The sequence below is a fragment of the Sus scrofa genome, chromosome 4, assembly GCF_000003025.6.
Source record: "Sus scrofa isolate TJ Tabasco breed Duroc chromosome 4, Sscrofa11.1, whole genome shotgun sequence".
Classification (NCBI taxonomy): domain Eukaryota; kingdom Metazoa; phylum Chordata; class Mammalia; order Artiodactyla; family Suidae; genus Sus; species Sus scrofa.
Window position 1 is genome coordinate 129,613,356 of NC_010446.5, and position 21,392 is coordinate 129,634,747.

General features: G+C 49.5%; 2 protein-coding genes across 6 annotated transcripts in view; one reads left to right on the forward strand and one right to left on the reverse strand.

The window, feature by feature from the left end:
- ODF2L (outer dense fiber of sperm tails 2 like) overlaps positions 1-21,392 on the forward strand; it is a 409,562-nt gene that overhangs the window by 217,305 nt on the left and 170,865 nt on the right. The window lies entirely within an intron of this gene.
- Positions 7,904-21,392, reverse strand: part of CLCA1 (chloride channel accessory 1) — a 34,127-nt gene continuing 20,638 nt past the window's right edge. The window contains 7 exon segments of the mRNA NM_214148.2: positions 7,904-8,472; positions 9,837-10,076; positions 13,466-13,636; positions 14,619-14,880; positions 15,447-15,662; positions 17,404-17,510; positions 19,450-19,624. Coding sequence (NP_999313.2) covers positions 8,078-8,472; positions 9,837-10,076; positions 13,466-13,636; positions 14,619-14,880; positions 15,447-15,662; positions 17,404-17,510; positions 19,450-19,624 — 1,566 coding nt within the window. The 3' untranslated portion in view covers positions 7,904-8,077.

Here is a 21,392-nt window from a genome sequence, read left to right on the forward strand (position 1 = left end):
GAGACAAATATTATATGATACCACTTGTATGTGGAATCTAAGAAATGATATAAATGAACTTATCTATAAAACATAAGCAGACTCACAGACATAGGAAACAAACTTACGATTGCCAAAGTGGGTAGTAGGGGAAGGAAGGAAGAATAAATTAGGAGTATGAGATTAACAGATACACCTGCTATATAAAAAATAGATAAAAAAGGATCTGTTGTATAGCAATCAAACTATTCAATATCTTGCAATATCCTATAATGGCAAATAACTGAAAAAGACACACATACACTGAAACCAAATCACTTTGGGGTACACCTGAAACTAACATAAGATTTTAAAATTAACTATATTTCAATTTTAAAAAAGATACAGTATTGGAGTTCCCTTGTGGTACAGTGGGTTAAGGGCCTAGCATTATCACTGCAGCAGCTCAGGTCGTTGCTGTGTTGCAGGTTCATTCCCTGGCCTAGAAATTTCCATATGCCATGGGTGTGGCCAAAAAGAAAAAGAAAAAAAAGATACAGTATTAATTTAGCAAATTTGAATATGAATAAACTTTAGATTTTCCCTATTTTGTGGACAAAACAAAACACAAACCAACCAAAAAAACTTCCTGGGTTCAGCATGCTGACGTTGTAGCCAACCAGCTGTGCGACCTCACTCACTCGGTTTGTTGGACCTCTGCTTCATCTGTAAAATGTGAATAATGGTAATACTAATACTAACACCGTTTCTGTGAAATAAAATGAGATAATACAGCAGAGGCTCTCAGAGTTGTATCTGACACTTAGTAAGTGCTAAGTAAATGTTAGCTGTTATCATTACTATAAATAATAATAAATAGTCTTATTATTCTTATGCCGTGCAGTCTAATATCACTGCTAAGAAAAGTTGCTTGCATCTTCTCTCCATCAGGCTAATAATTATGAATAGCTTTAGTATAATTGCGGCCATGTTTTGGCTGCAATTCTAGCCAAAGAATCAACCTAGACACGCTTATTGGCGGCAGAAAAAAGAAGGCCTGAAAATCCGAGGCATGCAGCTGAGCCTCTGTTTCAGAGGAGGTGTAGTAAACTGATTAAAGAGATTGGTCTCCAGATTTTGACTAACTCTGGTTTAAACACGACTTAAGTCACTTACCAACTGAGATTGCAGGCAGATGACTTAACTGCGAGTCTTAGCTGCCTGTCTAACCACCTTTGGATACGAGAGCCTATGGCTTCGGAGGGCCCCGCCCTTGCCCCGAGCTGGCCTGTGAGAGGCCTGTGCGGTCACATAGGCCTGCACTTGGAAAGGTGCTATGCTTTGCCTAATGCTCTGCTCTCGTTGTCTTGAAATTCTTAGGAACCTTGTCTTTGAACTTAGGTTTCGTAAGTGGAGTGTGATGGGACAATGGCTCATGCACGTAAGCGGAGCAGACACGTGCAATGCATGTGTCCAGCGCTCCTGCCGCTCTGCCTGCCTCTAGCGGTCGTGGTGTCCAGTGCGCTCCCGCAGTGTTGGATGTCAGCGAGGCGCAAGGGAGTGGGTCTGAGTAGACGGCGCCCGACAGCCTGGAGAGGATGTGCTTTCAGTCTAGCCCAGAACCTTGAGGCAGGAAGAAGGCAGCGACACGCTAAGACACACGAACAACCGAGACGTGGTGCCACATCTGTTCTTACTCATGTTTTTCCCTTCTTTAGCCAACTGCTTATGTTGGCAATTCTGATACAGAAGGAAGGGGAAGAAAGAGTAACCCATGGCTCCCTTTCCTTTCTGCCTTTCCTTATTCACCAGTGAGCCAGAGGTAGCGCGCGTAGGGCCAGATGTGAAATAAAAACACTTGCATTCGTTTTTTGTGCAGGGTTTTCACTGTTGTGGCAAGAATGAAATATATATGTGTAGGAGCTATAAATTACAAAGTGTGTATTCCACATGCAATTTAAATGCTCTTATATGTGCCTTTAGAACTAGCATTGCCCCATCTAAAGATGAAGGGTAAAAGTCATAAGAATACTTTAAAATTGTGGCTTTTTAAAATTTAGAATAACTTTAAATAGCAAATAAAAAGCACAATGACAAACCAATGAACACTGTGAAAGACAGGAAAAAGCTTTGTATTTTAGTAGCTTTGATGACATTATTTGTTTACTGCTGCTTAAACAAGGGATCTCACGTTATCGTTTTGCCCTGGGTCCTCAGCTGGTGTCACTGATCCTTTCCTCTTTCTATGGGATAAGAAGTCCCAGGGCCGAGAGGCTGGGCACACCAGAGCTGGGCCCCTTCTCCTCCTGATCACACCACACATGCCTGAAACCTGAAGTTCCCTGCTAGGTGGCTGAGCCTCCTTCCATGGCCTGCCTGGGCCACAGCTGGCGTGGGTGCCAGGATCCGCTCTCCCCAGGGCAGGTCGCCTCAGAGGTGTGTTCACTCTGGACTGGAGAGCTGGGCAAAGGGCAGTGGCTGATGAGCTGTGCGGGCTGCGGGGCCACACCCAGATGGGTGGTTCCTCGAGGTGAGCACTGGACTTGGCGGGGGAGGAAGAACCGAGGGTGCCCTGTGGTCCGTCTGTCCCGGAGCCGCCATGTCCAGCATGACACTGGAAGGGGTCAGAGAATTTTAAGTTTGAATCTGGCCTTTCACGTCATTAGGAAAGTACTTTTGCCAAGCCTGACGGTGTCACAGCTTGCGAGCCTGACTTATAGTGTTTGCATATTTGGAGACGTGGCCTGTGGTCTCCATTTACACTTTTGCCTCAGGCCCCTCAGATGTTGGGGAGGGACACGACGTGAGTACGAAAAGCACCCAGTAGATGGGGGCTGCCCTCGAGAGGAGATGGTGGAGCAAATAGTGACGGAAATGATGCGCCCCCATTGGCTTCTCAGACGAGGCTCCGAGGCCCCGCTCGCCTCTCCCTGCTCCCACGCCCCCTCCGCCCCGGGTAGGTGGTGGTCGTGGCCCTGGCAGCCTTCTGCTCTCCCGTCCCAGAGACGGAGGCCGTGCTCTCCCCAGCCTGGCCGCCTGGAGAGCTGGTCCCTTCTCCTCCTGATCACACCACACATGCCTGAAACCTGAAGTTCCCTGCTAGGCGGCTGAGCCTCCTTCCATGGCCTGGCTGCTTGAGGCGCTTGGGTAACACAGCCGCGCCCCGTGGGGAGGATGGGCGGCCTGAGTCACGCGCCAGCTGGGTTCGCCCTCTGCGGCCGGGGCTGTGCTGTCCAGTCTGCTGCTCATCATGCCTGCTTTGGTTTGGGGTTTGTTTCTAAGGGAGCTGGGATTACTTTGACGTTGAGGAAAATATTTCTCTCTCTAATAGCTAAAGTAGGTTAAGAAGAACCATTTAATGTCCCCCTTTTCTCCTGAGGTGCTAGGGACGAGGTAACACAGACTTTTCTCAGCTATGCTAACTGTGCATAGCTGAGGTTTTCTCATTCAGTGAATATCCTGTCCTATTTAGATCCTACTGGATTGTCAGCTTCATTTCTGTGAAATTTTACTCTAAGCCTCCTTGAACACTGTTTTATTATTTTTATTTTTTGTCTTTTTAGGGCGGTATCTGCAGCATATGGAAGTTCCCAGGCTAGGGGTTGAATTGGAGCTGAAGCAGCTGGCTTATACCATGGCCACAGCCAGTGCAGGATCTGAGCTGCATCTGCAACCACCACAGCTCACAGCAACGCCAGATCCTTAACCTACTGAGCAAGGTCAGGGATTGAACCTGTGTCTTCACGGATGCTAGTCAGATTCGTTTCCACTGAGCCACGACAGGAACTCCAAACACTGTTTTATTGATTTGTCTGCTCTTTGTTTTAATGAATCACTTTAACAGATATGCTTGCAAAACATGGTTTTTGGAAATATTTTGGTGTTTCTTCAAATGTCTAAATGTAGAATTATTTGGGGGTCCATTAAGGCCACATGTGGAGTGGTTTGTTTTTTAAGTATAATTTTTTTTTTGTCTATTTGCTATTTATTGGGCCGCTTCTGCGGCATATGGAGGTACCCAGCCTAGGGGTCTAATCGGAGCTGTAGCCACCAGCCTACGCCAGAGCCACAGCAACGCGGGATCCGAGCCGCATCTGCAACCTACACCACAGCTCACGGCAACGCCAGATCGTTAACCCACTGAGCAAGGCCAGGGACCGAACCCGCAACCTCATGGTTCCTAGTCGGATTCGTTAACCACTGCGCCACGACGGGAACTCCATAAGTATAATTTTTAAAAAATAGTGCTGTGGAGTTCCTGTCATGGCTCAGTGGTTGACAAATCCGACTAGGAACCATGAGGTTGAGGGTTCGATCCTTGGCCTTGCTCAGCGGGTTAAGGACCCGGTGTTGCCATGAGCTGTGGTGTAGGTCATAGACGAGACTCGGTTCCCGCGTTGCTGTGGCTGTAGTGTAGGCCGGTGGCTACAGCTCTGATTGGACCCCTAGCCAGGGAACCTCCATATGCTGCGGGAGCGGCCCAGAAAAGACAAAAAAAAAAAAAAAGGCACTGAAATTTCTTTTCTGTCTCTCATTCTTTAGCTTGTATCGATATCGCTAGTCTATCAATGAGCAAAGGAAGAGACTTAGATCCCTAGAATCACCCCAGAGTGTATCTGGCAGTAGATTTCACCCAACTTGGAATATGTAGTTGTATTTGGAAAAATGGAGGTTTGATTTGGGTTATGTTGTTTCTTTTCTCTTGCTTGGTTTTCCCTCCTTGTTTTGTGCTTATTGCCAGACATCATGAAAGTGGAAGCATCACATTCTCTGGCGGACACCACATGTGGATTAGCTACCAAACCACAGGTTCTTAAAATAGATGCTTCCCCTAAAACAGTGCCCACATACTGTGCATCACTAAGTGCCTGCTTGCTGACTGGCTGCAGAATTCTTGATCACAAAAACCGTGCCTGACCTGTTTACCCATTTTATCCTCCTCCCGTCTAATGGAGCACTTAGGATACAATGCGGGTCCTTTAAAATATACGCCGAATGGATAAACGGGTGCCTCAAGCACACAGACAGTGTGCTTAATGCAAAGCGAGGGGTTTTCAGAACAAGTGTGACGAGAAGGTACGTCAGCGGTGGAGCCGAAGGTGTTGTCCAGGGAGACTCAAAGTGACACACGGGTCTCGCAGGCCCATTCGGGGAAAGAGCCGATGCGCTAGGAGGCAGTCAGCTGATGAGAGGGCGTCACGAAATTACAAAGCCAGTTCCCTGGGGCAGTAAGCAACAACTCGGAGCCGGTGTGACTAGAGTAAGATGCTGGACTTAAGAGTTCATAAGCAGACGAGTTCGAGGGCATTCCCACGTCTAGATGATGGCCTTGGAGGTACTGGGTAAAACCCTACAGAATCGCCAGTATTCTCCCACTTTTCACTGATGGTTCAGTCCAGTAGTTTGCTAACCTTTAGAGAGACTGGTTGAAGAGCAGGGAATTTGCGGCTAAGAGGTTGGCTCACCCCTGAAGATTCTGACACCAGGCAGGGTGATTCCGGAGGGAAGGGAGGAAGCGGGTGGTAACTCCAGGTGGGTGAGGGTGGTAGATGACAGGAAGGCAGGGGAGGAGGAGGCGTAGATCAGCGGCAGCGGGTGGTCATCTAGGACTTGCGGCCTCGTTGGGACGTCGCCGCGGGGAGCCTGGGGAATACTTCTCTCAACCAGCTCCTGGTACTCGGGTGTTGGAGAAGGAGCAGCCTGTTCTAGGGAAAAGGGACTCTTCCAACAAGGCTTCAGGCTCAGCTAGGTAAAGGAGGCAGAGACATTCAGGGAAGACGCAGGATAAAGCTGTGGTTCCTGATGAGACGGTCTAGGTGAGAACCAGCCCTTTATTAGAAAATCCTGAATTACCAATACCCAGGACAGATTCGTAAGATTTACCCACCTATGTAATCATCCCAAACTGACTTAGGTCATTCTTGGGTCACGACGGCATAGAGTGAAATTTTGGCTTATTTTTATCACATCACAACCCCGATGCATGTTGCTCCAAGCTGCCTTGTAGCCCAGACTGCAGAGGGTGTCTCCTCTGCTCTTCTACTTGGTCTTATCTACCTGCTGACATGCACCTCTGCTCCCTAGGGGAGCTCATCCCCATGGCCTTCCCCACCGAGTCCCGAGGGGCCTTCCGTTAAATCGCCCACGTGGGGGATTGCGGTCTCCGAGAGTGACCTCTTAGAGAATTTCCGGGCGAAGTCCATGGCAGTCGTATATAGAATATAGAGTCTGAGTTGGGGGCCTCAGACTCATTTGTCCACATGGGCCAAGGAAGCAGCCGCTAGTCAAGCATGTGTCCACGCTTGATTTTGTAACTTCCAGAAAAAGATCAGTCTGCCACTCTGTGCAGCTGGTTGGCAAAGTCCCCGGATGTGCCCTCAATAAAGCAGTACTGAATTTTAGGACATCCGTGCCTGCCTAGCCTCAGAACTCTCTGCTGTTCTATTATTTAGGAAAAACTTGTATATAAGAAAAAAAACTAGTCTTTCTTAGACTAAAAGACATGTAATCCATTTATTTCAGCTTTTATCTCTGGAGCAAACCCAAGAGCTGCTTCTAGTTTGCACTGCTTGGGCCCCTGTATGATGGTCTTTCCTGAGCAATGCTAGGGTGTCACTGTGTTGTCACACCACGGTGACGTGTGGTTACGGTGAAGGATGCTGCCGTCAGCGCTCCGCTGCACGTGTGCTGTGATGATTATACGGATGTTACTGAAGCCGCTGCCCTTAGGTCCCCTGCCCTAATTTACTGAGGCTCTATTGATGAAACCTCACCTGCGCCTCAACTAGAAAGAGCTTTGCTCCTCCTGAACCTCTGGTCTGTTTCACTTGTTAACCGTGGCTCTGCCCGCCCGGGAGCACAAAATAAGCACGTGGCCTGGCTTTGGCCATTGAACAGAAGATATGTTAGGCCTTGGATGTGCTGAACCTTCCTCTAGTTTTTCTTATGTAGTCACTCTATCTCTTTATTTTCTAAATTTTAAAAATATGTTTATTGTGTGTATCTCTAAGGTGCCTCAAATCCTACTTTTAAATCTTCAAATCTTCATTTAAGGAATATGTATAAATAAAGAAATAAATTTGGGGTCTATGTAGAAACAAGTTCTAGATACTTTGTTTTTAATCAGAGAGGCACCCACATCTTGAGTTCATTGTGCCATTGAATTGAAATGGAAACGCCTTTCCTGAGAATTCTTTCCCTAGAGGCGCGAGAATGCTTGATCAGTTCTTGATGGGAACTGCCAGAGGGCTCAGGCTACTGGTCCCTTTCCCTTTTCTTCCCCTCCCCGTCACAAGTCCCGCCTCTGCCTGCTCCCACCTTCAGTCGGTCCTTCGTGTGGCCCTCAGACCACACCCCCAGTTCTCCTCGGGCAGAACTCTGGCCGTATCTGCCTCCTGATTCACCCTCGGGTCTTTACTGCGTACAAGAAAAAAGGCCAACTTTACTCATCTTCTTTTAGTCAAGACCTAGCAGGAACCAGGACTGTGGTGGGCAGCTGATGGACATTTGTTGAGTGAACGTAGTCGCATTACGTAAGATGGGGCTCATAAGGCCTTTGTAGAGCACTTGGCACAAAGCTCACAATATACGTTTATTTCTCCATCATTTTCCTTCACACCTGCCCTGAGCCTACCTTTCCTACTTCATGTCCTATTGGTGTGGCTTTAAGCATCAACTCTTGGAACTGCACGCACACAACAAACATTCCTCTGCCTGTGGAGCCTCTACCATGCTGTTACTTCTTCCTCCAATGCAATCTCTTTCTTAAATGCATTATCCTGTCCCAGTCTAAAGAAAAGAACACATAGTCCTGGTGATGCTGGTGTGAATCTCCTCTATAACAAGCCATGCCTTTTATATTTAAATAGTGCGATCTGGCTGGGCATTTCTGGCATCTTTCACATGCAATTATATGTTCTTTTATAAATGACAAAGCTCCTTAAAATGAATTAAAACATACTTCTATTTATTGACATGAATAGCTTTTATACGTACATATCTAGTTGTTTAGCATTGTATTTCATTAAATTGCCTCGTGCAGAAAGTCTAAAATGCATTTTATAAATTTTCATAATCAAAAGCAGGATGGATGATTTGTTTATCTCAGGAAAACTCAGCCCTAGGCTATCGATAGCTGTAATTCTCCCAGCCACTTCCACATAATTTTTAAAATGTGAATGCCAGGAATGGTGCTGTTGACCTGAATTTCAGGACAAGGCAGAGAAGGAGCAGGTGTCTCCGGAGGAGTCTCCGGAGGAGCCTCCGGGGGAAGGAACAAAGATACTTGTGCAATGTTGGAGATTTCTGACTTCAGGTTGGTCTTATCGACAGCCTGTACAGCAATGAAGAGATCCGTGCCATTTGTAAAAGGGATGCCTTCTGGTTTAAACACAAAGACCTCCTCTGAGTTGGCCTCCTTTGGGATGAGATCCGTGGTGTTCACTTGAACAGAATCATTGAACTTGTCTCTGAGATCAAGAATATTTGTGCTTATTCTGATGATGTACCTGTCAGCTAAAAAAGAGGGGGGGGGTGTCATCTGTAATGCTTGAGTCTTAAAGAAGTTTTACAAAACCCATGAGAGATATCACCACCCCATAACATTCCCGAGAATAAGTGTAATTGACAGTCCATGTTTATAAGCATTAGTATCTTTTTACATTCTATTTATTTATTTATTGCTTTTTAGGGCCGCACCTGCAGCATATGGCAGTTCCCAGGCTAGGAGCCTAATTGGAGCCGTAGCTGCCGGCCCACACCACAGCCACAGCAACACCAGACCAGAGCCGAATCAGCAACCTACATCACAGCTCGTGACAACACCGCATCCTTAACCCCCTGAGCAAAGGCCAGGGATCCAACCCAAATCTTCCTGGATACCACTGCACCACAACGGGAAATCCTCTTTTTAAAGTATTATTTTGTATCCTGACAGAGTGATAAATGTAAAACTGGACCCATGCGATGTGAGGAAAGCGAAGGTCAGTGTTTGGCCATAGCACCTGTCAGAGAGGAGGCTGTGTCAGTACTACCTAGAATTTTACTGCTTGTAGACGAAGTCTTCTTTCTTTGTCTTTTTGCCTTTTTAGGGCCGCACCCGCGGCATATGGAGGTTCCCAGGCTAGGGGTCGAATCGGAGCTGTAGCCACTGGCCTACGTCAGAGCCACAGCAATGCGGGATCCAAGCCGCATCTGCGACCTACACCACAGCTCACGGCAACACCGGATCCTTAATCCACTGAGCAAGGCCAGGGACTGAACCCGCAACCTCATGGTTCCTAGTCGGATTCGTTAACCACTGCGCCACGATGGGAACTCCATGTAGAGGAATTTTTGATGCTTCTCAAACGTGAACGTATGTACACCTCATCCAGGAATCTTAAAATGCAGATTCTGGTTCAGCAGGTCTGAGGTGGAGCCTAAGTGTCCACATTTCTAAGAAGCATTTGTGTGATGCCCATACTGCTGTCTACAGACCGGACTGTGAGAGGAACAAGCGAGAGACAGAACCTGACATTTCTTCCAGAGGACAGCTCTGCTCCATAGGTATCTCTGCTCTAGTCCCAATTTTCTCCAGGAGTCATTATTAAAAATGGGGCTTAGGAAAGCACAATTTGGCCAAATTTCAGAAAAAAAACCTGAGGATTTCCTGTTCCTGGTCGAAACCCCTTACACCCAGGCCAGCTTTTCCAGTTCTAAACTCCTCGTGTTTAAAAATCTTAAGCTTCCCTTTCGGGGACGTCTAAGAACGCCGCTGCCTTCGGCCCCAGGGGCATCGCCACAGGCCTGTCCCCACCTGCGTCAGGGCACGGCCCCGCCTCCCATCCCTGCCCTCGGCTCGGCTGCTGACTCCACAGGGCCCCACCGGTTGAGCTCACCTCGCCCGTGGTCGTAATCATCCCCAGGAGCCGTCCACGTCAGGTTGATGAGGTTGTCCCCTTGGATCCCGGCCTTCAGGTCGGTGATCTTACAGGGTGGAAAGAGATCGGGTACGGGAGACTTCGGAACGTCGGAGGCCACGAATGAACCCCCCGAGGCTGTTCGGCTGAAACACACTTGCTTGCCCTGAAGGTCGTCCTTGTTAATGTCGGGTCTCGGCGGGTTCCATTTGATCTCCCCTGCATCAGAAAATTCAGTGTATGCTTATGTATGACCGGTGACTTTGCTGTACAGCGGACATGGGCACAACACTGTAAATCAACCGTAGTTTCATCAGAAAAATGTGGGAGAGGCGCGGAGAAAAGGGGCCTCCTACACTGCCGGTGGGGACGTAGGTTGGTGCGGCCACTTTGGAGAACACTATGGACGTTCCTTCAAAACTAAGTATAGAACCACCATATGACCCAGGAGCCCCACTCCTGGGCACATGCCCGGAGAACACCGCACGCTAAAGGGCACAGGCACGCCGGTGTTCACTGCAGCACCGCTCGCCACAGCCACGACGTGGAAGCAACGCAGATGTCCCTCATTAGAGGAGCGGATGAAGAAGATGTGGTGCGTACAGACAGACAAGGGAATGTTACTTGGCCATGAAAGAAAGAAAGAATGGCATTTGCGGCAACGTGGATGGACCTAGAAATGATCATACTCGGTGAAGTCAGACAGAAGAAGACAAATACGCTGCGAGATCACTAATGTGTGAAATCTAGTGAAACGATTCAGAAGAACATATTCACGGAACAGAAACAGACTCAAAGATTTTGAAACCAAACGTACGGTTACAAAGCGGAAAGGCTGGGGGGAGGGAGGGACTGGGGCGTTGGGATTGGCACAGACACACCACTATGTACAAAATCGACGGGTTACAAGAGCATGCTCTACAGCTTGGGGAAGTCTCTTCAGCACTCTCTGATGGGCCACATGGAGACAGAATCTGAAAAAGAACGGCTATCTATGCATATATGGCCGATTCACTTTGCTGCGCACCTGACGCTCACACACCATTGTAAGTCACTGCTCTCCAATAAACCTTATAATAAAAATAAAAATACGAGAAAATTGGGGGTTCCCATCGTGGCGCAGTAGAAACGAAACTGACTAGGAACCATGAGGTTGCGGGTTCGATCCCTGGCCTTGCTCAGTGGGTTAAGGATATGGTGTTGCCGTGAGCTGTGGTGTCGGTCGCAGATGTGGCTCAGATCTGGCTGTGATGTAGGCTGGCAGCTGTAGCTCCGATTCGACCGACCCATAGCCTGGGAACCTACATATACGGCGGGTGTGGCCCTAAGAGGACAAAGAGACAAAAGCCAAAATAAAGGGGGGGATTTCTCAGTACAAGGTAAACACCACCACGAAATGGCTGTATGTCCCTCCGTTTTGCTGTTGGCTCTCTCTTCCTACTCTTTCCTTCTCCTTCTCCCCCGCCCCCCAAATCTACGTTAACTATTTGTTGTAAAGCTCCCAATTAGGTTGCATCTGAGGAAAAAAGCAAAGAGAAGCACAGTTTTCTCACATATATGTATTTCCTGAATATTTAGTGGAATCGATTTTGTAATTCATTTTTTGTAAATACGCATTTGATCTGAAATTGTTTCTTTTCCCATCTTTTGGCCTATCTTGGTCTTGAGCTGCCACGAGGCCAGTGTAAATATCACCTCTACTTTAAACCTTCTCAGACTGCCTCAAGCCATCTCTTTCACCTAAGAAGTACTGTGGGTTTCACTGTCTTTCCTATGTATTTGTTAATTGATTATTGGAGGCTTCAGGAACTGCCTTGATTATTTATTTTGTGCATTTTTTCTCTTTCTCCATGTCTGTGTTTTATCTTTCTTATTAGATTGCAGTTTCTCACAAAATATTGTATGTTAGGGGTTCTAAAATTGTGTGCTTCTGAAAGATGTGATTTTCTCAGTGAGTGTATGGAAACCTAGTTCTTGCAGTCATCCCAATTTGCTTCACATTCCTGTGGAGAAGTTGTTTAAAAGTCACCCCGGAATTCAAAAGCTACCCTGGCCTGCTCATTGAGTGGGGTTCTCAGACTCTCTTGTCAGTAAAAACACCCCGTACTACCTTAACAGGGCGTTACTCAGGCTACTTTCTCACAAACCCTACTTCTTTAGCCCTCATAATTTTTTCATTTGTCTGTAAAGACTGAGCTTGATGCCCATGAATCTGGTCTTGGGCAAAGATGACAGGAAGACCTTCGCAGGCTTAAGGTGAGTTCAGTTCACCAGTGAAGAGCGTGCGTCTTGCGAACACGGCTCAGCAAGGAAGGAAAGGAAGAGCATGGCTTCCCAAGGCCACATCGTGTGTCACCGCTGTCAGTAACTCGACCAACAGCCTCTCTCGCTTCTGCTTCCGCTTTGGTCCAGTGGGGTGGTTGGGAGAACAAGGCGTGGAAATGTAGCACTGAGCACAACGCTAGTGTAGCCACTCGACCATTTGCCTCCTGACTTCTTTCCCTACCATGAAAGGAAGGACAGATGAGAGTGAAATATGCTGAAATATTTACAAGAGCTCTGAAAGCAGTGGTGTCTTTTGAGGCGCCTCTTCCCTCTCACCCCCTTTGCATGAGGTCCAGCAGGCACCTTAGAGTCCTTGTCTACTGAGCATACACACACGAAGAATGAGAGCAGTGGGAAGCGTCTTGGGGGAGCTGTCCTTACTACACACCAGCGCTGGGACAGGACCTGGCAGGACAGGTGGAGACGGACGAAAACCAAGTCCTGGAGCCGCTCAGGACTCCGGCTCGGTCCCGATTCCAGCTCTAGTCCAGGGTACTCATTCATAGCCAAGACTGGGGAGGGGCTCTCTGTTCTGTGGGGCGTGGTTTTCCTACCTGCTTACATGCGAGCTCAGAGTGCTGTCTGGTATTGGGTTCATCTCCTGTTCTCCCTGCTCTGAGCAGGAGAAGATGGGAGGGAAAGAGACAGTGGGCTTACAGCGATACAGACAAACATAGCAAGCTCCAAATTCTTATTTTTTGATTCTGCAGAAATGCCTATTTTTTATTTTGCAGAAATGCCTATTTCAGGAGAAAGAGCTTACTTACAAAATGTTTTCAAATGTATTAAAGATAATAACAGAATTTATTAAACTTATTTACTAGCAATCGTTTGTTAGACGTATTTTCCTGTTTACTCCTTGTAACCACCCCATGAGGCAGTTCCCATTATGACACACCTTCTCGGTGAGGCAAGTGCAGCGTAAGAGATTCCCTAAACTACTTTATTTGGTAGAGGGCTGGCATTTGAGCCGAGGCAGTCAAAGTCTACATCCATTCTAGTGGTTTTCAACAGGGGACCACTCTGCCTAGAGGATGCAGTGAATGGTATCTGCTCATGACTGGGGGGCTTCTTCTGACGTCTCGTCAACTGAAGCCAGGACGGCTGCCAAACACCCTGCAATGCGCAGGACAGCCTCCACAGCAAAGAGCTGGATGGACCAAACTGTTAGTATAGCTGCAGTTGAGAAAATGATTTAATTCTGCACCGTTTTCTCCAGAAGTGGTTTCCTCTTGATCCCAAGTCTTTTGCTCCAGCCAGGTATGTTATCATGGGTCACTTACCATTCTCAGCCCAGCCACGTATGTACATGGCTCCACTCCTCGGGGGGGTCGCCTTCTGCGTGGCCGTGTTCACTCCTCCCAGAGCCCACACTTTTACGCTGTATCGACCATTTGCATCGTAAGCTGTAAAATACCTCGAGTAGATACCGTCATTCTTGGTAGCATCAGCGCCTGGACAGGGAAGTGAAGGAATCAGTTACTGTCCTAAAGGTAGCTGGGCATTTGTGTGTTTCCAACTCATCTGCAAAGTTTCCAAAGCACAGATAATCCAGTATTATCTCCGGGAGAGTTTAGGACCTGACTGTGTTAAGGATGAGGTATACTTCGTGTGTGTGGTGTGTGTGTTATGTGTACGTCTTGTCTTCCTGAATCGGGGTCTTTCTCTTTGAAATCACGGATGAAGTCATGTGTCACTGTTACATCCATCATGGCCCAAGATCACTGCTCACTGTATTTATGGAACTGAACTGAATTTCCAAATGTTACTGGTGAGAAAAAGTCATTATATGTGTGTTTTTTTTTAATTTATTACTTTTTCTTCAGGGTAGACAGAATTGTTTTAATAAGGTTACTTGCTTCTCAGGAAACAGTCAGGTTCCTTCTGAAAATAAATGGAAAATTTTCTTTCTCCCTGTTAGATTTCCTAAATATCAAAATAATAGGCAGAATGTTCACCGCAGGTATGAGATAAGAATCCACATAGCTGTAGGAGTCCCATAAAACTGTACTTGAATCCATCTGTGCTGCTTTCTAAATGTGAAAGTGTGTGGTGACGATAAAAAAAGAGGCCCCATCTACCTACCTACCTACCTACCTACCTATCTATCTAATTTTCACGCACCCTCCTAACACAGAACAGCTATGAGTTTTCCTCTTTACGAGGGTGTGGAACAGCCACTGCAGCTCCCTGGAGTCTGAGCCTGTTGATCTGGAGCCACTGATGTGCTGGGCTTTACAGAAGCTCAGGCAGGCCCTTCTTCACATTTTCCAACATTCTGAAATACAGGAATCGTGGGGAGGCAGAGACCCCCCCAGCCAGAGCCCCAGTGCTGGACCCCTGCTCTTAACTGCCCTCCCACAGCAGGCCTGCCTGCTGTTCCCTGCTTGCTTCTTGGGAAAGAAAGATGCGTTCTTCAGTTTCTTGGGTGGTTACCTGCTCCGTTGTCCAGTAATTCCAAGGTAACTGTTTTCCCATTCTCTGATTCTATCAGGGCTGTGACCTTGGCCCTGAGAATGGGCAGGGTTCCTTGGTGAATCTTCGCGTAAACTACCATGGGGCTGGGGAATTTGCCCGTGTCTTTGTTCATTTTAGAGGTCACGGTAACCGGAGGCAGGGTAGCGCTGGACGCACGGGAGCTGACGGTCAAAGTCAGGGTTTGTGAACTTGCTTGCAGGCTGTACTTCCACATGCCAACCTACCCAAAGCAAATGGGGGCATTTCCAGTTAATAACTTTGGGTGACACACCTGAGGTCAGTCCACCTCTCCCAAGAGCCCATCTGATACCAGTAGGTTAAAAAGCCCATCTAAGAAGATTCTTGACACGCTCTCAGCCAAGGGAAACGTTCAGATGTTTGGGCGAGCTACATGGTTCGTGTCTTGAGGAAATCCTACGTGGGGAAAATGAGGTTTGAAAGCGGGTCCTTATCATAGCCGTGGTATCTCAAGAGCAAGATCAAATCGACAGGCTCCTGAGGAGGAGGAAGTGGCTCTCACGACGCCAGAGCTTCAGGGGTCATTTTGCATCTTGACTGCGGTGTGGCTGAAGCACCTGGAGGAAATATCACCAGTTTCCTTTTTCTTGACCTGCCATCATACTGAGTGATTTTCACTGGATGGAGATTTTTCCTAGTTCTTTCTTTCATCCAGTACCAACTCTTATTTTTTAAGCAACCACCCTCATTTTAAAAGTCAAGATTATTCTGTAAAAAAATAGATTTTATCTAGTCAATTTGTGAGCGGGGGAAAAGCAGAGCCCGTACCTTGGCCGTGCCTGGGACTTGGAGGTAGGCCATCTTGTTGTGTGTGTCCACCAAGAAGCTGTCCTGCTTCGTTCCGCTGGGATCCCAGAGGAGGATTTGGGGAGGGACGTCGGTCCAGGTGATGAGAAACAAAGTGTCCTTCCCCACAGTGCTGTCCACCACCACTGTGCCATTCATCCACTCGTTGTTCTGGAGGGTTAAGCCCCTGCTCTCCAGCTGTCGAGAGAGACAACACTTAACTCTCTGAAGACACACTCCCATCTCACATTGCTTCCATTCTGCCCCCGGCCCCCAGGTGCCCCATCGGAAAGCCTTCCATGAGGCCGGGCTCCTTAGTCTGACACTTGGAGCCTGTGGTGACCCAGTTCTAAATTGCTTTTGCAGCCTCAGCTTCCACAGTGTTCAGCCCTGCCCCCAAGCCAGACCCCACTTCCCCGCATGATGCTCACGAATCCCTGATCACACGACTGTCACAGGCCCTGCTTTTCCTGGAAGTCTGTGCACGCATCTCCATTAGTCTCAGCCTCGCCTAGCCTCCGAAATTCGGTTCAGAAGCCACTTTCTCCATGAAGTGTTCTCTGAGGTCCACCTCACGTACCAGCGGAGGCCCTCTCCTCCTCTGAGCCCCACAGAGTCCTGTGTCTGTCAAGCCTCTGACGTCCTCACACTGCGTTTGCCTTACACCCACAGGTGTCCACGGCTCATCTCATTACTAGACCGTAAACCCTTAAGGGGACTAACCAGGACTTCTATCTACCCATATATGGATTGTTTGATTTGCCAATAACTCACTCCTCGGTGCTTGTGGAGATAAATGAAATGAGCCAGTGGCCAAGGCTGCTTTGTTGTTCAGAGTCGAATGAAGGAGCTGGGGAGCAGAGGTGGAGGTGGAGAGGGGCTAAGGAGACTGGAGAAAGTGTGATTTTGAGGATTTTTCTCCTGGGGGATTACTTATGGTCCTTCAGTGGATACCAACTAGAGACGGCGTCCTGGTCATGGAGCCAGACTGCCTAGTTTTGTAGGTTTTGTCGATTAGGATCTGAAGTGCGGAGAAAGCAAGGGACCCTTAGATCTGTTTCTTTCTTTTTTTTTTTTTGTCTTTTTGCTATTTCTTTGGGCCACTCCCATGGCATATGGAGGTTCCCAGGCTAGGGGTCTAATCGGAGTTGTAGCCGCCGGCCCAAGCCAGAGCCACAGCAACGTGGGATCCGAGCCTCATCTGCAACCTACACCACAGCTCACGGCCACGCCGGATGGTTAACCCACTGAGCAAGGGCAGGGACCGAACCCACAACCTCTTGGTTCCCAGTCGGATTCGTTAACCACTGCGCCATGACGGGAACTCCTAGATCTGTTTCTTACAGTGTGTGGGTAAAGGAATTTTGCTCGTGTCTCTGTCTCTATCCCTTTTAGGTTTCTTAAATATAAAAATAATGCTCACGGTCACAGTTAATGACAGACCTGGGAACAGGATCGAGGTGTCTGGGCTGACAGCAGGGGCTTTTCACAGCACAAATCACTTTCCATCCATTATGTGAAAATCTTGGCACATATCAGGATTTGAGGTAATGGAAAAATAAACCAAGTAATCCCTGAATACTTGTCCTGCAAAATTTATATTGGGATGACCTACTCTGAAGACAATTCTGAGCCAATTATATTGCCATGGGTGCTTGTTAACAGATGTTAAAAAAGAATTCTTGGATCCATTACATTTCATGTTGCTGGTTTCTAAGAGGAAGTCACTTAGTATTGTTTTCAAACAAGAAACACTAATTGCCTTGTTTGATTGAGTAGTGTTGGTATTTTAGGAATAATATCTAATATTAGGCAGAAACAATTTTAATTTTAATTCACAAGTAGAAGAATGTAGACCTTAAAACTTTTAACCATTAAGCTCCCTATCTTGGCTGTAGTTATTTATAAATGTGCAAAACCAAAGAGCGAGGAGTCTGACCTGGATGGAGCGCTGGGAGACAGCTCCGTTCCCGGACGAAAGGGCCCCGAAAGCGTCAATGAGGCCGTTGTTCTCAGCCTGGTCTGAAGCATATGTCTGCAAACCACCTAAGATGCAGTTACATTACCAGCAGTTATTTTCTAGAAAGCAAGTGTTTGCAACACTTAGCTATTGTTAAGAGAGCAGACTACACAAAATGAATGCTCTGTTGTGTTATTAAAAGTATCAGTAGATCCATATCAAATAGGTATCGGAAGCTGATACTAAGTTTTTAATCCTACTCAGTGATAGCTTCCGTGGCTGCTGCAGCCATCTGCAGAGCAGCCACGAATCTCTGACGGAGCTGGTAACTTAAATCTCAGGTTTGAAGGTCATACCCTCTCATTTGAGAGAGTCCACGAAGGTTTACTCTAAGCCTATTGATTTATCCTTATTTTAGACATAATCTCAGCAAGCTTGACTTTCACGTTTTCTCCGAAATCGGGAAAGAGGTCTGTGTTACAACCGTGAGAAATAAGGCAAGCCGGGACAGTTAGGGCAAGGGCTGTGTGGCGTTAACACGGGAGCGCGTGTGTTCCAGGCGATGCCATCTCGCGCTGTTAGAACAGAGGCGGCCAAGATGGCATTCGCGCCTGCTGTGCAGACCAAAGGGAGCCCTGCTGGCTGCCTGGGGCGCCTCGCCCGATGCTCTGACCTGGGCTGGGCGTCTCTGCCCAGCTGCTCTAGGTGTTTGCTGGCAGCCTCCTTTTCCACACTTGCCCTGCCAGGGCGGCCGCTCTAGGGAACGGCATCCTCCTTGACCTCTGCCCTCCCAGTCCGCAGCTGCCGACAGACGGTGGCAGTGGTCAGGAGACCAGCCCTCCCCTTCAGATGGGTCCAGACCTGGGATGCGAGCCCCCTGTGGGGTCAGGCTCCAGCTGGCCTCTACGCTCACCGCTGTGCTAGCTCCTTTCCCGCTGGCCTTGCTCCCTGCTCCACCTTCCTCCGGAGCCCCCTCTGTAAACCACACACACCCGGATCCCTGTCTCAGACTCTGCTTCTGGGAAACTCAGCCTAAGACAGGCAGGATCGGGAGCAAATGGTCCTGTCGTTTTGGCTGGCTCAGAAGGCAACTCAGCGTAAAGACGTATTCATGATGCTGGCCCCAAGTAAAAAAACAAATAACTAAAAATAAGAACCTACTGCTGAAAAAGCCAGGTGCACCCGGGATCATTCTGAGCCTCCCGTCAGCATTCGGGAAGCACTCGTGAAACCGCACTGTGCTCCCTGTTTGCAGAGGACCCTCTGCGCCTTCAGCAGCCCTCTGCCCCCGCCTTCCTGTTAAAGTCTCACGTCAGATGCCATCTTCCTTGTTCCTCTGGGCTCCCACCTTTGTGCCTCCCTGTACCCTCTGTTGCTAAGAGAGCGCCGGTGTTAGTGTCATACCGTTATTTATTTTATTTTATTTTTTTGTCTTTTTGTCTTTTGGGCCACACCTGTGGCATATGGAGGGTCCCAGGCTAGGGGTCCATTTGGAGCTGTGGCTACACCACAGCCACAGCAACGCAGGATCTGAGCCACCTCTGCGACCTACACCACAGCTCACGACAACACTGGATCCTTAACCCACTGAGCGAGGCCAGGAATCAAACCTGCATCCTCATGGATGCTAGTCGGGTTCATTAACCACTGAGCCATGGCCGGAACTCCTGTCATTTGGTTATACAGTCCGTGCTTGTCACTTTGTCCCCTGGTCTCTTGTCCAGCTGCCAGCTGGCAGTGAGTGGTTCCTGGCAGACCTGTTAGAGTGTTTCCAGTCCTGCTAACGTGTCTGGGAGGGAGTGCGCGTTCTCCCGGGAGTGCTGGGCATCTTCTCCATCGGCCCTCCGCCCAGACCCCCGGCTTTAGGGTCAGTGAGTGGAGTCAGTGCCGAACGCCCTCAGGGTAAAGGGCTGAGTGGCCAGTGAGTTCACTCCTCTCTCCCCACCCTCCCCCCGCTCCCCGGGTCACTGGAGCTCACCGTCCAGTGGAAGGGACAGTGCAGGGGACTCACCAGCCATCCCTCACCTGTCATCTGCGACAGCTCCTCCAGCTCCTTCGCTGCCGAGGGCCCGAGGGCGACCGTGTGGATGATGGCTCCGCTCTGCTTCACCTCCGCGAAGCACGCGCTTATCGTGTTGTCCTCGCCGTCGGTCAGTAACACGATCTCAGACCCGTCGGTCGGGTATTTCTTCTTGATCACCTGAGGACACAATTCAGGCCTGAGCTGCCATACGCAGGGTAGAGCCAAGGTGTTTAGGAAAACTGCAATTAAAGGGGATTTTAAATCAGCCACATTCATGGCACTTGACAGCGGTGCTTCCGGTGGCCAGCCTGCTGTTTCCGCAGCAGAGATGACTCTAAACGGTGGGATTCGGGGCAGTGCTGGGATGGACAGCGCTGAGGGAGCAGAGAGGAAGGTTTTCTAGTTTCCTTCACATGATTTCTCCTTGAGGGGTTCCAGAGATTCCCAGATCCCTTCAGAAACCATCCTCGACTAAAGAGAATAATACTGGGGACTAACATATACTCTAGTAATACTAGACTTGGGGCAGATTTTAGCTTGTATGGAACGAGGGAGGAGGGGACCGCGATCACGGGGGAGGAGGGACCGCGATCACGGGGGAGGAGGGACCGCGATCACGCGGGAGGAGGGGACCGCGATCACGGGGGAGGAGGGACCGCGATCACGGGGGAGGAGGGACCGCGATCACCGGGGAGGAGGGGACCGCGATCACGGGGGAGGAGGGACCGCGATCACGCGGGAGGAGGGGACCGCGATCACGGGGGAGGAGGGACCGCGATCACGGGGAGGAGGGACCGCGATCACGGGGGAGGAGGGGACCGCGATCACGGGGGAGGAGGGACCGCGATCACGGGGGAGGAGGGACCGCGATCACGGGGGAGGAGGGACCGCGATCACGGGGAGGAGGGACCGCGATCACGCGGGAGGAGGGGACCGCGATCACGGGGGAGGAGGGGACCGTGATCACGGGGGAGGAAAGAGAGAACCATGATCCCTGCTGAGTGAAGGAGCCGGGAGCCCAGGAACCTGTCGCTTGGCTGTGGCCTCCGTCTGCCCAGGCAGCAGGGCCCAAGAGGCCGAGACAGGGCTCGATTTGGATTCCCGTGTCTGCTGCCCACCACTGCCGTGTGTCCTGGAAAAGATGCAAAGGTGCCCACAGACCTCGAAGTGCAAATGGGCGGGGCCGACCTGCTGTAGAGGCTGAGGGCTGTGCATCCTCACTGGGGCTGGATGCAGGACATGGGGTGCTCAGGCCTCGTCTCCCCCGTGAGAGCTAGCGGGGGGGGGGGTTGGGGGGGGAGTCAGCCCCCTTCAAGCTCAGCAGACAAAGTCCAGGGACCCCAGCTCCGCAGACACTGCAGTCAGACCTGACCAGGGCCTTGCGCAGGGACAGCGCAGGATCCAAGGCCCGCACCTCCCACCCTGAAGTCAGACGCAGGCCCCCCACCGGGTACCGGGGTCTGCTGGGCAGGAGGAGCATCTAACTTCCAGTCGTGCCTCTCACATACTCTCTCTCCCCTCCGCGTGGAGAAGCAGAACCAGAGGCACCCTCTTCACCACCAGGCCACCTGGCACTAGTCATTGCCCTCGGGCTTTGCATAGCAGGAGCTTAGTAGGACATGTCAGGAATTTTATTGTCCCTCTGCCTCCCTTACTTGCTGCTTTGCAAGCAGCAGAGGCAGGAGAACCCAGGGGGATCTGGAGAAGGGTTTTCAGCTGACTCTGTAGCCTTAGAAACCAGTTTCAGGGAACTGGCCTTCAAAGTGGAATAAAGGCCAGAGGGACAGAATGGCTGAGTGTGCCAACATGATGGTGAGCTGGAAGCTAAACATTCCTGCGCCCGCTCCAGAATAGGGAGCAGCTCCATTGACGCCCCATGCCCCACAGCAGGCAGGGGGCAGACTGCCCAGACGCTGCCAAGCTTCTGAGACCTTAGACCAGCCAG